Consider the following 15767-nt stretch of genomic DNA (forward strand, 5'->3'; position numbering starts at 1 on the left):
GCAGCTTTGGCGGGCACCCCGAGTCCAGCCAGGATCAGCCCATCACAATGCTGGAGTTCACTGTGTTGTCAGGAAGAAAGTCTTGACACATCCTCATAGCATTTCACAAGCTCTTCAAATTATGGCATGGGGCCAACTTGGACAAGTTGTAGCACTGTTGCTTTTGACTGAATATTTCTGCAAGGCTGTTACCAATTCCAAATACATTTAATATCTAGACTTGTTTTCTTATTTGCAAGTTTCCTACCTAAAAATGTTTGTTGTCTGTAACCATTGGTTATTGTGATAAAGAAGACACAATGACTCAGAATATTTTGACTGAAGTAACTCTATTTATACCTACAACTGTTGACAACAACAACTTGGATTATACATGCCGGCAAGCCTAACTTCAGTTATTGTAAGTAAATTCAAGTCCTCAGTCACTGTTTTCCAATACCATTTTCAGTTCTGACACCCAGTCTGGGTCATCTTCCTCGAAGTCCCTAAAAACAGATTTCAAAATGTTATTTTTCATAGCAAAGTACAGCTTTATAAATCTTTAATGGCTTTTTTCCTCCTAAAATTACCCTACAACTAGGGAAATAATGTTAAATAAAACAACACAAGAGACTTATTTCCTGTACCATTGTGAGTAAGGTGCCAATAGATGTTCTCTTTTGGATTTATCCAATAAGGCAAAACCAAATGCTTATACTAAGAGACTGCAAATGTGTTGAAATCAACAGCTTGCAGTTGAACTACAATAATCCTGCAGTATTTTAGAACAGTAGCTCATCTCCCAGTGCCACAGAAAGAAACAAGGACATAAACAGAGATGCTCAGAATCCAAGAACCCCTCCCAGAACGTACACACATCTGTAAAACACTGTTTCTGTTCAGAACATGTGGATGTACATTCTGCTCTTTCAAAACCAGAAGTGGGTCACTAACATAAATAGAACACAAAGTTAATATTTCTACAAATAACTTTCAATAAGTGGTTTTGCACTTTACTGTGGATCTAATTTCATCCCATGCTTTTACTCTTGCAAAGTCATCAGCAAATTAATAACCTATCTTCTAATAACAGGCAGCCTATTTTATCTCAACACAATCAGTAACTACAAAAAGAGCAAAGAAAGCCAGTTAGATATCAAATGCTACCAAATTTAATATTATGCAGGAGAGGGATGAATTCAGATGCTGAGAAAAATATTGATTTTTTTTTTTTTCAGGGGAATATCTTTTTCATAAAATCACTTTGAGGAATTAGAGAAAACAGAAACACAAGGATATGGTTTGGACATACGTGTCATCATCATCAGATCTAGGCTCCAGTCTCTCAGAATCTGTGACAATAGCTTCATGTTCACCATCTACTTCATCGGATGTTTCAGTTTCACTGGAAAGTGGACCTCTAAATATATTTCCAGGAGCTTTGAAAGTACAAAAAATAATTTAAAAAACCTCATTTTTTTAAATGAAAATCCTTTAATTTTAGAAATAAATTAGGCATATAAATACAACAGAGTCTTGCTGATTTGTCCCCAGTTCTTGGCAGATTCCAGTAGAAGCCGTTACCTATTTTAAGTGGAGAGATAAACTAATAACACAACTGAAATGCGGAACAACTATTTACAACTGTGGCTGTGCATGTATCTAGACTGCATTTACCATCAGCTCTGTCATCTCACCATCCTGTTGTCAAAGTAGGGTGTTGCTCTTTTAGCGAGGGTGTATTTACCTGGTGGGACTACAGCCCATTTCTTTCACCTCCCTAATGCTCACACCAGGCCGCTTGGCAGGGACGAGACTGCACAGCTCTGCACCTACTGCATTTTTGTCACAACCTTATTCAGTTCTGGAGCTGCAAGTCAAAGTTTTTCACAAAGAGATGGAGAGGAGGTATACAAACACTCATGAATTCTCAGCTCAAAGTTTCATAATCCCACATTTCATTGGGCAAACTTCAAATAAAACTAAATAGACAGTCATGACATGAACTCAAGTGCACAAGCTCTGTACATAGTGCTACGTATGTAAAAAAACAGCCTTTATTAATAAACCTATTTGCAAAATTATCTGCCTGACAACTGGGGACGCACCTGGTTTATAAATTGTGTATGTTTTAAATGCTAAGTTGACATCTGCGTTACTGAGAATGTTAATCAGGGTCTGCGGAGTTTCCTTGTTCCACTGCTTACGTGGCTTATTTTCACTGTAGTTTATGACACAGCCACCTAGGTATAAAATCATCAATAAACACCACTTAGACAAAATCACGTTAGCAGTGCAGATTATAAAGATCACATTCAAGAGCGAAATACAGGACGACAAGAGTCTAGATGTTCCCATTTGCAGCACTGCTGGCCTCACCATATACTCAGGTTGACACTACCAGCATTAAGAGGGAAAAAGACCAAAGTCCACAGGGGAGCCTTCTGCTATCAGGGAGGCAGCAGAAACTGGCTGAGAGGTGTGAGGGGTCAGACCTCTGCAAGATTATTTGGCAGCTCTATAAAATCTCACAAAACTGAGCCTGTGGCCCTTTTTGTGCCTTTTAATAGCAGAACACACACACATGCATTCTTCTGCTCCCTTCCATTGCCCTGCGTTTAGCTATCACATAATTTTCCCATCACGTCTCGGGAATTTTCTCATTATTCACATCTTAATTAATTTTATTTCAGTAGCTTCTTTTCACATTTACTTAGAATACCTGTCCATAATCACATAAAATAATTTTAACAATCATATACAGAGGGGGACATTTAAAAACTGACATGTTTTTCAGAAAAAAGCCCAGGTTAAGTGTTCTAACTCAAAGCTGTTGATGTGGAAGAAGGAAGACTCTTTGCCTTACATCTGAGGTACATCATTTATAGTTGTTGTCCTTGGCATTATCTATATGTTAAATGACAACAGAAGTAGAAGTGCATATGCTACATGCTCCCAATAACATGCTGTACTTGAAAGACAGGGAGCTGCATTCTGCATCCAATGGATTTGTCAGTGTTATCCCCACAAACAGCAAACTAAGAGGGAGGTTGGTTAGGATAATTTCTTAGCAAAGATTATAATTTAGGGTTGTTAATGTTATTGGTGGCTTTCATCACTCTCTGCAATCCTGTCACATAAGATTACTAAAAAATTCTCTTCAGGGCAGTAGATTTTTTGAGTGTTTGCTAGTAAAATATTTTCAAATTATTTTTGCATAATTTTAAATATGCCCTGTAAGGTTTGGGCTTTTAAAATATTCAAAGAACCACTGATATTACTTGAATTATACCTGCATTTCATTAAATCTTACTTTTAGCCTCTTCAGATGTAAAACTGGAAGAGAGCAAGGATGCATTTTCCAGGACCTCCACTACAGTACTGGATATCCTCTTTTCCCACTGCCTCCGATGGGGATGCAACAAATCAGTAATTCCTTGGGCAACTTCAGAAGTTTCTGCTGCAATTGCAATGAAAAAGGGGTGATAACCAGCACCTAACTCATTCCTCTCTCCACGTAAACTAGTACTAAGCATACAGCACTTCACCAACAGCGGCATTTGACTCTGTGGGTACAGGTCTGAACTAGGTAAAAGAATTCCCCACACATTTACTCCACATCAAATGTTTTCCAACGGTATTGTTTTAATACTTTGGCCAATATTTTTGTTTTTAAATCTCAGATGAGCAGTAAGAATCAATGTAATTGCAGAAGTAACAGACAGTGGCACGGTTTTGATAGGTGCAGGCTTGTACGCTTTTCCTGTTTAAATGGCTGGATCATTGGCATTTAGGTATCGCTACATAAAAGAAAATATATGAGCCTTAAAACTGTAACACTTACCCTCTTCATCAGATTTCCTTTGTTCCTTTGTGCTTTCACTCAAATCCTCACTAATATTTTTCCTTTCTAAAGGGCTATGCCTGCTACTTTCATCTTTACTTGGCTTTAAAAGAATAAAGACTGTATTAATCATCATCCTTGTTGTCCAGAAAAACAAAGCACTAAGATTAACACGGTGACAATTATTTTAGTTCTGCCACAAAATGACCGGCTTAAAGATCTGAAAATTAAACCACTGGCACCACAGAGGCAAGTGCAATTGCACTGCATCTATTACTGCACTGCATTTCACGCTGCATGTCCTTTTTTGACACCCAGTCTCAGGTTTTGAAGCTAAGCACAAATACGCCACCTGATACAATTTGTGGTTTTATTTCTTTACATTTAAGAACAGCAGTAATATTACAATGAGTGAGTCACATTCCCAGGGTGAACAAGACACAGTCAAACATCAAGCTGCTCAGATGGACGGGTCTATTACAATAAAAAAAAAATAAGCCCTACTAGCAACTTGTTTTGAAAAATATCCTCAATATGGCTGAGCCATGGGGTGCTATAATGTCCCCATAGGTGATTTCTTGGCCACCTGTTGCTTAATTCTCCTTACTTGAAGTCTCACATTGGCCCTAGACTCTAGCAAGAACTATGTCCAGTTCAGACTGTTTCCACAGCAGCCTGTTCAAAATATGTCCTTAAAGCAAAGAAAACTCATGAATTTTTACAGTATCCCAAAACTTAGAAAAACAGAAGAGCATTTTTATTACATTGGGTTTTGGAGTGGTTTGAGGTTGTTTTGGGTTTTTTTTAACAGAACTATAATGAAAATCCATTTTGGAACTAAAGTAAGCATGGGAACCATCGAAAAGTTACAGTGGTGGGAAGTGCACAGGAAAACTCTGCAATTTTAACACAGATGACAGCTGGCCTAGTAGGCTGATCTAAGGTTTAGTATATTGATAATTTTCTGTGTGAACAGAACATCCCAAATAACTAAAATACAAATATGTTTATATTTGAATACTTACTGTATTTTCTTTCTTATTATTTGAGCTTCCACCAGCCATGGCATTACCTGATACATTAAGGAACAGGATGAAGAGTTAATATGTTAATAAGTATTAAGCACTAATGTGTTTGGCAAACATCTGTGGCAAAGTGCTGTTCCAGAGATTTGACAGCAACGCCATTGAACCAATCAATTAAAATGATGTGAAAGCTTCTTCACACTTCAGTCAACATAGCTCATTCTCAACACGGATTCCCTCTAGTGCACAGTTCCAAAGGTGTACAAATTCTGGTGTAGCTAAATTTATGCATAAGAGAAAATTAAAAACTCTTTCTAAAAATTAAATAATGAAAAAAACTTGCTTCACCATATTCTGGGAAAGAAAGTGATGTCATATTTGATATATATGCAAGAGCTAGAAGTTTTGCCTATTTTAAAATTGCAAATTGTAAGATTTACAATGTCTGTATTGCAGCTCTGCACTGTACTGCTCATGTTGGAATATAATTTACACCCCTCACGCATTTTTCCATAAAATTCAATAAGATTAGATTTTTAAATAATTACAAGTAGATTCAAACATATAATACTAATGTTTTATAGCTGTAGTTAAGATCATACAATTCCTAGTAATTTTATCATTCCTTATGTAAGTTGCTGACTTACCCCTTGGTCTTGCTGCATTGCCTTCACGTTTCTTGGTTTCCATTAATACCTGCTCAAACTCATTTGTCATCTGGAATGTGTATGAAGAGACAGAAAAGAAGTACTGAACCATTTTAAGCTTTTGCAAATTATTGTTTATGTATTTGTTAAAAATAATTACTATACAAAAGTGCTGTTACAGCTAACAATATCTAATTTTAGCAGAATCATGTCAGTATTCAACTTCTATTTTCAAGGAAATCCTTCTAAAACCTCGGTTTTCTAAGAAGTCTACAACTGTACTATGGCATTTCGAGTAGGCCCTACACAATACTACGTTTCATATTGTTATACACTAACACACTACAAAGGAAACTGAGATAGTATCTAAAACACAGACACTATTGTTTAAATCTAGAGACAAAGAATAGGCCGTACCTCAGAAGGCAAACAGCTTTTGATAAGTTTGGTTAAACAGCTTCTTGCAAGAATTGTACTGGCGGATGGACGACTCTGGGGATTTCTCTTAAACATCTGTTTTATTAAATGATGAAGTTCATAGGAATAGTGAGATGGTAGGGGACTGTAGGACCCTTTGCATATCTTAAGGATGAGATGTTTCCAGCTGTTGGCTTGAAACTGCATTAAAAATAAAAGAACTTTAGAGCACGGAGTTTAAGTAGAAGGTAAAAAGAAGCTGACATAATTTAAGAGCAACTTTAAGGTTTATTATATAAAAACATATGGTACATATCTATGTAGGCTCCCTGTTACCGTACTGATCTGGTTCCTAGTTAGACAGTTCCAGTGTTCTGATTCAGAGGTGTGGAATAATGACCATGAGTGAACACATCAGTAACTTTCCGTTACATTTTGCAGGACAATTACAGTGTCATTTATTTACATTAACAATGACGGAAAAATAATTTGCTGAGAACGAAACCATCACCATTTGCATACAAACTTTGACCAAAACCAGATCGTAAGGGACAAGGTTGGACTTAATGATCTCAGAAGTCTTTTCCGCCTTGGTGATTCTATGATTCTATAATTATATTGCAGACAACAACCTGTACCACTGGAAACCAAGTGGGAGTTACTCCTAGAAATTTATAACTGCTCAAGATTTACTTTTGTAGGAATATCTAATTAAGGAAACTGGAATTGTCTTAGTGTCCTTTACCTCATACACTTGAGTTCAGAATCAAAACTGCAGGAATGAAACTCTATGCCAGGAAACACGCAGACTTCGATTTTAAAAAAAAAATCATCAGAAGTAGCCTATCAAGGCACAAATACTCTATTGCAAATCTACATGAAGTAACTGGAGTTCACAGAATCACTAGGTTGGAAAAGACCCACTGGATCATCCAGTCCAACCATTCCTATCAAACACTGAACCATGCCCCTCAGCACCTCATCCACCTGTGCCTTAAAAACCTCCAGGGAAGGTGAATCAACCACCTCCCTGGGCAGCCTGTTCCACTGCCCAATGACCCTTTCCGTGAAAAATTTCTTCCTGATGTCAAGCCGGAACCTCCCCTGGTGGAGCTTGAGGCCATTCCCTCTTGTCCTGTCCCCTGTCACTTGGGAGAAGAGGCCAGCTCCCTGCTCTCCACAACCTCCTTTCAAGCAGTTGCAGAGAGCAATGAGGTCTCCCCTCACCCTCCTCTCCTCAAAGCTAAACAACCCCAGTTCTCTCAGCTGCTCCTCATAAGGTCTGTTCTCCAGCCCTTTCACCAGCTTCATTGCTCTTCTCTGGACTCGCTCCAGAGCCTCAACATCCTTCTTGTGGTGAGGGGCCCAGAACTGAACACAGGATTCGAGGAGCGGTCTCACCAGTGCCGAGTACAGAGGGAGAATAACCTCCCTGGACCTGCTGGTCACACCGTTTCTGATACAAGCCAAGCTGCCATTGGCCTTCTTGGCCACCTGGGCACACTGCTGGCCCATGTTCAGTCGGCTGTTAACCAGCACCCCCAGTTGCGACGTTTCTCAGCTAACTGCTAACCAGCCTTCAGATAGCAATTACTGCTTCCAAGTACAAGTCATCAGACAACTGCAATATCAGCAGGGACAGCTATAACCATGGATTGCAACAGCCTGAGTGAAAATGGATGAGAATTTCTATCTCCACACAGAAAGTTCCCTTACAGTGCATCCCACTGACTTGGCCACGAAGTGCCAAGCATCCGCAGCGTGTGGCATCCTTTAATGTCACCTTAGATAGACTATGCAAGAACATATGTGACAATCACATAAACCCAGACACAATATTTCACTGCTGTTAAAAAGGGAAGGGTACTCCACTCCTTGGCATCCCAGCTCTGAGCACTGCCTGGATACCTTTGACACTGCCAAAGCCTTGCCACAGAACTACTTAGGCTAACAGACGCCAATGCTCCTTAATTACTTAGTCCTATACCGTATAAACTTCTGAATTCTTGTACTACTAGCAGTTGCAGCTGTAAAGAATCTTTTGCTGCTATACAGGATTTCAAGGTATACTATTGGATCAATGAAATGAAACTGCTGCTTATGAAAAACTAAAATAAAATGACCTTGAATTAGGATAATTTCATTTTCTTGCAAAATAAACACATCCTGATAAAGGCTCTCATGTTAGCCACGTGTCTCATGTTAGCCACAGAACACAGAGGAAGGTCAAGACGCAAGAAGCACAGCATCAACACTGTAAAAGACAGTGTCCCAGAAATAACAGAACCATCCATCAAGGTACCCACTGTCCCAATGAGACACTGCTTGGACTTCCTTAAAAGCAAAGAGGTACGTCACTGTACAAAATTGCCTATTGCTTACTGTATTTTGCTATGTTTGCATTAAATACTTTGCTCTTCAGCAAAGACTTTGAGTGCCTCTGCCTCGTTCTTTAGTGATCATTTTGATTTTGTAAAATGCAATGCTCATTCTAACATCCCTGAAGATACCTGGCACCAGTCTGCCACCTGCTGGGCTCCTTCATGAGCCCCAGGTCATCTCATTGATACTGAGGAAAACGAACCAAGAAAGAAAAAAAAAAAATAGTTTTCTAACAGTTTAGAAAATTGAGTGCTTCACAGAAGGGTCCAATAGTTCCCAAGAGCTGCTGAAAAACAGAAGGCATATAATGGAGGAGGGATGGGAAGGGTGGAGCAGTACTTCCCTCTTTCAGAAACAGCAGGAAACATGTCAGTCAAATATAAAATTGGCTGTGAATCCATCAAACTACATCTAACTACTAATTAAATGTTAAGGAATTCTCAAACTTTTTTATAGCAATAAAGCCATACTTACTGGATGTCTAAGAGTGCACAACTCATACAGAATACAGCCCAGAGACCATATATCACTGTAGGTACAAAGAAAGGTGAGAAGTTTTGAGCCAGAAATTCCAACTTAACATCCTGCCTAACAAAAGTGAAACTTACTACATGTACCTAACTGAATTCAATAAACTAAAATAAATGTGAGTAATCATACAAGACAATACAATTCTGTACTTAACCTCTTCAGTGGAAATGATCTTGCCTATTTTATCCTGCCCTGATGTAAATAAGGATGACTGTCACACAGTTGCAGTTGGAATTTTATTCCCAGAATAACTTCTAAGCAATTTGCTGCAACAATATTTACACTTCCACATTTGAAAGCCTTTGCATTCCATGGCCCTTAACATTAGACAGCAGACACACAATCCTAATTCTGAGAGCTGGAATTCTGTCCTTGCCCATAAGGAATCTCTTCCTGAGAAAAAGCACCATCTTCCACCACAAGTGAGTATGGCCACCTGCACTAGAAGCAACCGATGGCTTTCACACACTAGAAGCAGAAAAGAACTGAAGTGCTAGAAGGTTTCTTCCCTCCTATGGAAAATGAGTCACTTGGTTCAGTTTCAGCCAAGGTCACAGAAAAGATGTAGGAGAGGGGGTATAAAACAACTTAGTATTTTGGAGTCTGGGAGAAAGCTGTAAACACCATATTATCATGATATTCTCAGAAGTTCTTGCATAAGGACCAGAATAACTGGGCTTTATAAATACAAGTCATCAGTTCTGAACCCGTTTTTTCTACATTATCAGGACTGGCAACAAGAACTTAAAAAATAAAACCAGTCAAAAGTTGCAAACATATACATACATATGCACATACATAAGCGTGTTTCTTTGTATGTATTTACTTTCCCTAATGCACAGAGGTGTCTGCACATCAGTTTTCAAACTTTTAATACTAAACATCATGTACTCTCAGTTACCTAAGTAAAGAGGAATTTGTGCCTTTCCATCTTAAAAAAACTGTAATTACCTCTTTCTAAATATTTCTCAGCTCAGACAACAATAACAAGACATACATCAATCAAGCATTATTTGTGATCCCTGAAAACCTGAATACCTTTTGTTGTTGTATGGTGTGTTTTCCCATATTTCTGGAGGTACATAATAAGGAGTTCCCATGTATGTGCAAGCATATAATGCTGGACAGTTGAAATGACAAAGAAGAAATGCCAGATGAAAAGCAATGATTTAAGAAATCTGTAGTATTTATCAATGGCAAAATAAAACTTTACACTGCTAAGATGAGGAAAGGTGTACACATACTGTGCAAGAAGGCGTGCAGACCCAAAATCTCCCAATTTGACTCTTCCATTTTGAGTAAGGAAGACATTCTGCATTTCAAGAGAAGGATAGATTAACGTACTTAAATACTAGGAAAAGTTTCTGCAGTTTGTAGGTACAGAAAACACACAGTGACAATCACTTCTCATATCTTATCTTTATATTTCCTTTCTCTTCCTTCTTCTAATACTTGTACCCAAAAATAAGAATTATGCTGTGTTTGAAGGGAAATGAAAGGCCTGAAGCCAAAGCCTCAATAGAGGGAAAACAGAGTTTAGAAATGCCTTAATATCCATGCTGTACTCAAACTACTAAGGTCATGCTTTCTTCTGAATTTCTATCTTTCTGCTAGAGTAAGAGAGGAAAAAAATGAGAGGCAAGATATTTACAAACCACACACTCAATACATTGTTTATAATTTTGTTATTGTTTTAAATTATATATAGTCTGTCACAAGCAACTGGTGCTATCATTTAGTGTTGACAAGAATGGTATAGTGATACTTAGATGACATTTACACCCACAATATTACATCACCCCATACATTCAACAATTTCATTAATTAATATTTTTAAGCCTAAATGAAAAGCACAGCATGTAGCAGCAACAGGAAATTATGAAAGAGGGAGTCAAACTTTTGCATGCAGAAGAGAGTTGATTAATGGCAACAAAACTTGCTCTGTTCACCTTGGATTTGATATCCCTGTGCAACACACGTTTATCATGAATGTGTTTCACACCCAGGCACATCTGCACGAACCAGTGAAGGATCTGAAAAGAGTAACTAAGAATTATAACAGCTTAATGATTTAATGAATACTTCACTAATAGATTAAAAAAAAATAAGAAATAAAACCCCTACATTCAGTATTCTGGGAGTTAAAGTAACTCTAACATAATGGCCTCCAGTCAACATGAAAGACTGAATTATTCAAGATAAAGTATATTTTAACATGGGAGAAGGAATGTTTGCTACGTCTGTCTAGAAAACCTTAATAACACATAACAGTAGAGAAGTTAGGGACTCTCTACATGGCATATGGTAAACACATCAATTATAATTTCATAGTAAATCAGCACATTAAAAATGAAAACAAAAAGAAACCCAACAAAACACCACAATAAGCTAACATACTGTTTCTAAAAGGAAATGCATTCTTTCTAAAAACACAAAATAAAGTTCTTAGAGATGCTTGGCTAATCTAAATATTAGATGAGGGGAGAATTCTGGTTTTTCATTTTAACTAAGACGATGTTTCTCACTGTGGCAGGAAGTAGTTTTAAATCCCTACAATGTAACCTTGGACTTTCACCAAAGTCATTTTATAGCCTTTATGATAAAAGTTAACACCCGCTGAATGTTTTATACATTCAATTGCAACATAAAATGCAAGCACTTAGTATCCTGGCTAATTTAATTTGTCTTACCAGAGTGCTTTATTTGCTTTTCATTTGCAGTACCTCTTACTGTGCTTTAAACTCTGGCTGTAGACTGTGTTAAATTCTCACATAATAGCATAAATTTACGCATACAAACCTGACACTGTTTTTCACGCTGCCTGCACATTTCTTGGACACAGACAGCAATTTCTTTTTAATCCCTTTGAGCCCAATTCTCCTCTTGTTCTGCTGGAAATTATCAAAGCAATAATGCTTCTAATCTATCCATAAGTATCTTTGTTTCACTTAAGGTACTTGAAGGTGTTTGTATAACTATAATTTGTTTTATGTGATGAGAATGCTTCAGTTTATATGAAAAAGGATTCTCAGGCCCTTGGTTCAAAATGCTGTCTTCTCTTACCGTATCTTCAGGGAACAACTTTCCTCTTTGTTGTTTAATCTTTTGCATTAGATCTCCATCATCACAATATTCCATCACTATATACAGATGTCCGTTAGCTAAATTTTAGGCAAATTAAGAATAAACAGTATTTTCATTAGCAGGGTAAGTATATTATTTTTAATATAAAACTTTGACTACGTGCTATGTCCATATTACATCTCACAATAGATATGCATTTTGTTTATAACATGCATTACAAACAAAAAAGTAATTTGATCCCTCAGGAGTATGCAACTTTAAACAAATATTTAAGGTTTTATATTTACCTTCAAATGATTCTTTATAGGCAATGATATTTGGATGTTTCATTTTAGCCAAAAGAACCGCTTCTTTCCTAGAGTTCTCTACATCAGATGAAGACTGAAAAAGTAAGTATGCTCATATAAATATTGCACTAGCAGATCTTCACATACATGCACAATGCATCTCACTTCCCAAAAGGGAAATACTTCTAAGAATCATTCTTTTTTTTTATTTTAAAAGTTATTTCAAAAAGTCAATTAGAAATGTGAGAACTCCACCATTTTTTTAATCTATGGTTTATTACTAGTTGAAGACTTACTCATTTTTTTGGGAGTTGGGGTTTTTTTTCTATTTGAAAGGATATTTCCCTATTTTAGTTAATATTTTTTTTCTATTTAGCAATGCAGAACTATGTAACAAAGCAGCACACGCTGACTTTGGAACAGCTGACAGTCTGCACTGCATGAGTCATAGAATCATAGAACCAACAGGTTGGAAAAGACGCACAAGATCATCGAGTCCAACCATTCCTATCAACTCCTATCAAGTCCTATGAGCTTGGTACAAAGCCAAGTGTCCAGCTATTAAACTGAGCTTCACCTTTGATGAAGAAAATAGCTAACAAAAAAAAAAATCACAAAATGTGAGGTAAGTGCAGGGAAGGTAACCTGAATAACATTGCCAGTAATAATATTAGGCTAATTTCTTCATTAGGTATTGGAGACAAATATCTATGTTCTTGTGAAAGCAACAGGAATCTAGCCAAGAGCATCAGTGTTCAGCCTTTCAAAAATATATTCAGAATTATGATTTTTTTAAAAACAAATGTTTGAAGTGGTGGGTGAGGTGATGCACATAAAATCATAAAATCATAAAATACTTTGAGTTGGAAGGGACCTTAAAGATCATCCAGTTTCAACACTTGTGTGATGGGCAGGGACACCTCCCACCAGCCCAGGCTGCCCAAGGCCCCATCCAACCTGGCCTTGAACACCTCCAGGGATGGGGCAGCCACAGCTTCCCTGGGCAACCTGTGCCAGTGCCTCACCGCTCTCATTGTGAAGAAATTCGTCCTTATGTCTACTCTAAATCTGTCCCCTCTCCAGTTTATGCCCATTGCCTCTCATCCTATCACTACAAGCCTTTGTAAACAGTCCCTCCCCAGCTTTCTTGTAGCCCCTTCAGGTATGGGGAAGGTCGCTATAACGTCTCCCTGGAGCCTTCTCTTCTCCAGGCTGAACAACCCCAACTCTCTCAGCCTGTCCTCACGTGGGAGGTGCTCCAGCCCTCTGATAATCTTCACGGCCCTCCTCTGGACCCATTCCAACAGCTCCATATCCTTCTCATGTTGAGGGTTCCAGCACGGGACACAGTACTCCAGATGAGGTCTCACAAGACAGGCACGGAGGGGCAGAATCAGGGACCTCCCTTGACCCGCTGGCCACACTTACCATAGGAAGTCTTATTTCCTTCATTGCATAATGCTGGTCACTGATTCTATGATGAACAAGGAGAACTCTGCCAAAGGACCCTTCTCCGATTACTTTCAACACTTTGTATTCTTCCATGCTTTATAAGCCTACGTCCAACACTTCTCTTCAGGCACTCTTTCACAGGATGACCTTCTCAATTTTGTGATGAACTTGATTACTTTTTTAAAGTTTTTTGGTTAACATAATCTATGTGAGAAAAAGAAAAAAAAACCAACACAAAATAATGACAACAGCTGATAAACGTAACGTAAGCAGGATCAAAATGGGAAGTTACCAGTGTTCATGTACAAAGATCTGAGAGGGGAAGGGGAAGGGAGAAGGGAAGGGGGAAGGGGAAAGGGGAAGGGGGAAAGGGGGAAGGGGAAAGGAGAGGGGAAAGGCAAGAGAAAGGGGAAAGGGGCAAAGGGGAAAGGGAAAAGAGGGAAGGGGAAAAAGGAAAGGGGAAAGGGAAGGGAAAAGAGGGAAGGGGGAAGGTTCTCTTGGAAGAGACTTGGAAGGATCACCTAGTCCAACTGCCTAGCAGTTCAGGGGAAAGTTAGTGTGTTGTTAAGGGCATGGTTCAAATCCTCTCAAACACTGAAAGGCTTGGGGCATCGACCACCTGTCTAGGAAGCCTGTTCCACCGTTTGACCATCCTCTGGTTAAAGAAATCCCTCCTAACGTCCAGTCTGAACGTGCCCCGGTGCAGCTTCGAACCATTCCCATGCGTCCTACCGCCGGATTTACAGACTACATCCTTTCTTCAAAACATCGGTACGCTGTCGTTATCCATGATTTACCGCTTTACGCGCGTACCTGAGCACACGGGGTTCGACCAGCCCCACGAGTCGCTTCCGTTCTGCCACCGGGCGCGGGGCGGAACCGAACCCGGGTCCCCGCCAACCGCGGGGCTCGGCGAGGGCTGCGCAGGGGGCGGGGCAGGGAGGGAGCAGGGGAGGGGAGAAGGGAGGTCAAGGCCAGGGAAGGATGGGATGGGATTTGGGATGTGATGGGATAGAGGGGAGGGGGAGGCAAGGCAAGGATGGAGGGAACAAGGGAGGAGGCAAGGCCAGGGCCCTGGTGCCTCCCGGCCTCTGAGACAGCACGATGAGGGTTTCCTGCTTTTCATAGTGTTACAAGAAGTAGGTACTATTACACTGTTGGGATCTCTTTGATTTAAGCTAAAGTAGAGTTAAGTTTCATCTAAAGAACTGCAGTATTTTGAAAGTTAGGCAGAATGTCCCTCTGACAGCATATTTCTTTTTTTCAAATTGTTGTTTTTTGTTCTTTTTTCCAGACACCATTGATTCTTTGGAGATGATCATAGAATGGTTTGGGTTGGAAGGGACCTTAAGCATCATCTAGTTCCAACCTCCCTGACATGGGCAGAGACGCCTCCCACCAGGCCAGGCTGCCCAAGACCCCATCCAACCTGGCCTTGAACACCTCCAGTGATGAGGCAGCCACAGCTTCCCTGGGCAACCTGTGCCAGGGCCTCACCACTCTCATGGTGAATAAATTCCTCCTTATGTCTAGTCTAAATCTGCACCCCCTTCAATATAAAGCCATTCCCCCTCATCCTATCACAACATGCCTTTATAAAAAGTCCCTCCTCAGCTTTCTTGTAGCCCCTTCAGGTACTGGGAGGACAGTATAAGATCTCCTCAGAGCCTTCTCCAGGCTGAACAACCCCAACTCTTTCAGCCTGTACGCATAGCAGAGGTGCTTCAGCCCTCTGATCATCTTTGTGGCCCTCCTCCGGACCTGCTCAAACAGTTCCACATCCTTCTTATACTGAGGATTCTAGAACTAGATCCAATACTCCAGCCGGGGTCTTGCAAGAGTGAAGTAGAGTGGTAGAATCACCTCGCTGGACCTGCTGGCCACGCTTCTTTTGATAGAGCCCAGGATACAGTTGGCCTTCCAGGCATTCATTCCTCACAAGCAAATGGGGTTTATATCCAGTATTTATTAACAACATACAGCTTCCCCATAGCCAGCACCTTAGGAGGAGGCCTGTTAATACCTCGAGAGTCTCTTTAGACGAGGCACAAATCCCTGTTACATTTCCTGACCAGCTTCTCTGCTGTAGTAACAGATTAATTGGTGCCAGAACTTAGCA

The 15767-nt window shown here is 39.5% G+C and overlaps 1 protein-coding gene across 1 annotated transcript; it reads right to left on the reverse strand.

Moving 5' to 3' along the window:
- Positions 1-275: 275 nt before the first annotated feature.
- On the reverse strand, positions 276-14501 carry LOC138734313 (serine/threonine-protein kinase Nek3-like). The gene is made up of 16 exons (XM_069881925.1): positions 14462-14501; positions 13625-13852; positions 12197-12290; positions 11889-11986; positions 10775-10858; positions 10070-10137; positions 9864-9950; positions 8769-8823; positions 5913-6113; positions 5496-5565; positions 4849-4895; positions 3824-3926; positions 3293-3439; positions 2088-2222; positions 1292-1418; positions 276-485 (listed from the first exon to the last, which is right to left on the reverse strand). The coding sequence occupies exons 2-16, from the start codon at positions 13739-13741 to the stop codon at positions 419-421; spliced, it is 1500 nt and encodes a 499-aa protein (XP_069738026.1). The 5' UTR covers positions 13742-13852; positions 14462-14501; the 3' UTR covers positions 276-418.
- Between the last annotated feature and the right edge of the window lie 1266 nt (positions 14502-15767).

The sequence above is a fragment of the Phaenicophaeus curvirostris genome, chromosome 1 (assembly GCF_032191515.1).
Source record: "Phaenicophaeus curvirostris isolate KB17595 chromosome 1, BPBGC_Pcur_1.0, whole genome shotgun sequence".
In the NCBI taxonomy this organism is placed as follows: domain Eukaryota; kingdom Metazoa; phylum Chordata; class Aves; order Cuculiformes; family Cuculidae; genus Phaenicophaeus; species Phaenicophaeus curvirostris.

Coding starts and splice junctions, on each gene's coding strand:
- LOC138734313 (XM_069881925.1), bottom strand. CDS start 13,741: ATGGAAGAATACAAAGTGTTGAAAGTAATCGGAGAAGGGTCCTTTGGC. Junction 9,951..10,069: donor TCTGCACGCCTTCTTGCACA/GTATGTGTACAC, acceptor TCATTTCAACTG/TCCAGCATTATATGCTTGCA. Junction 4,896..5,495: donor CAATGCAGCAAGACCAAGGG/GTAAGTCAGCAA, acceptor TTAATGTATCAG/GTAATGCCATGGCTGGTGGA.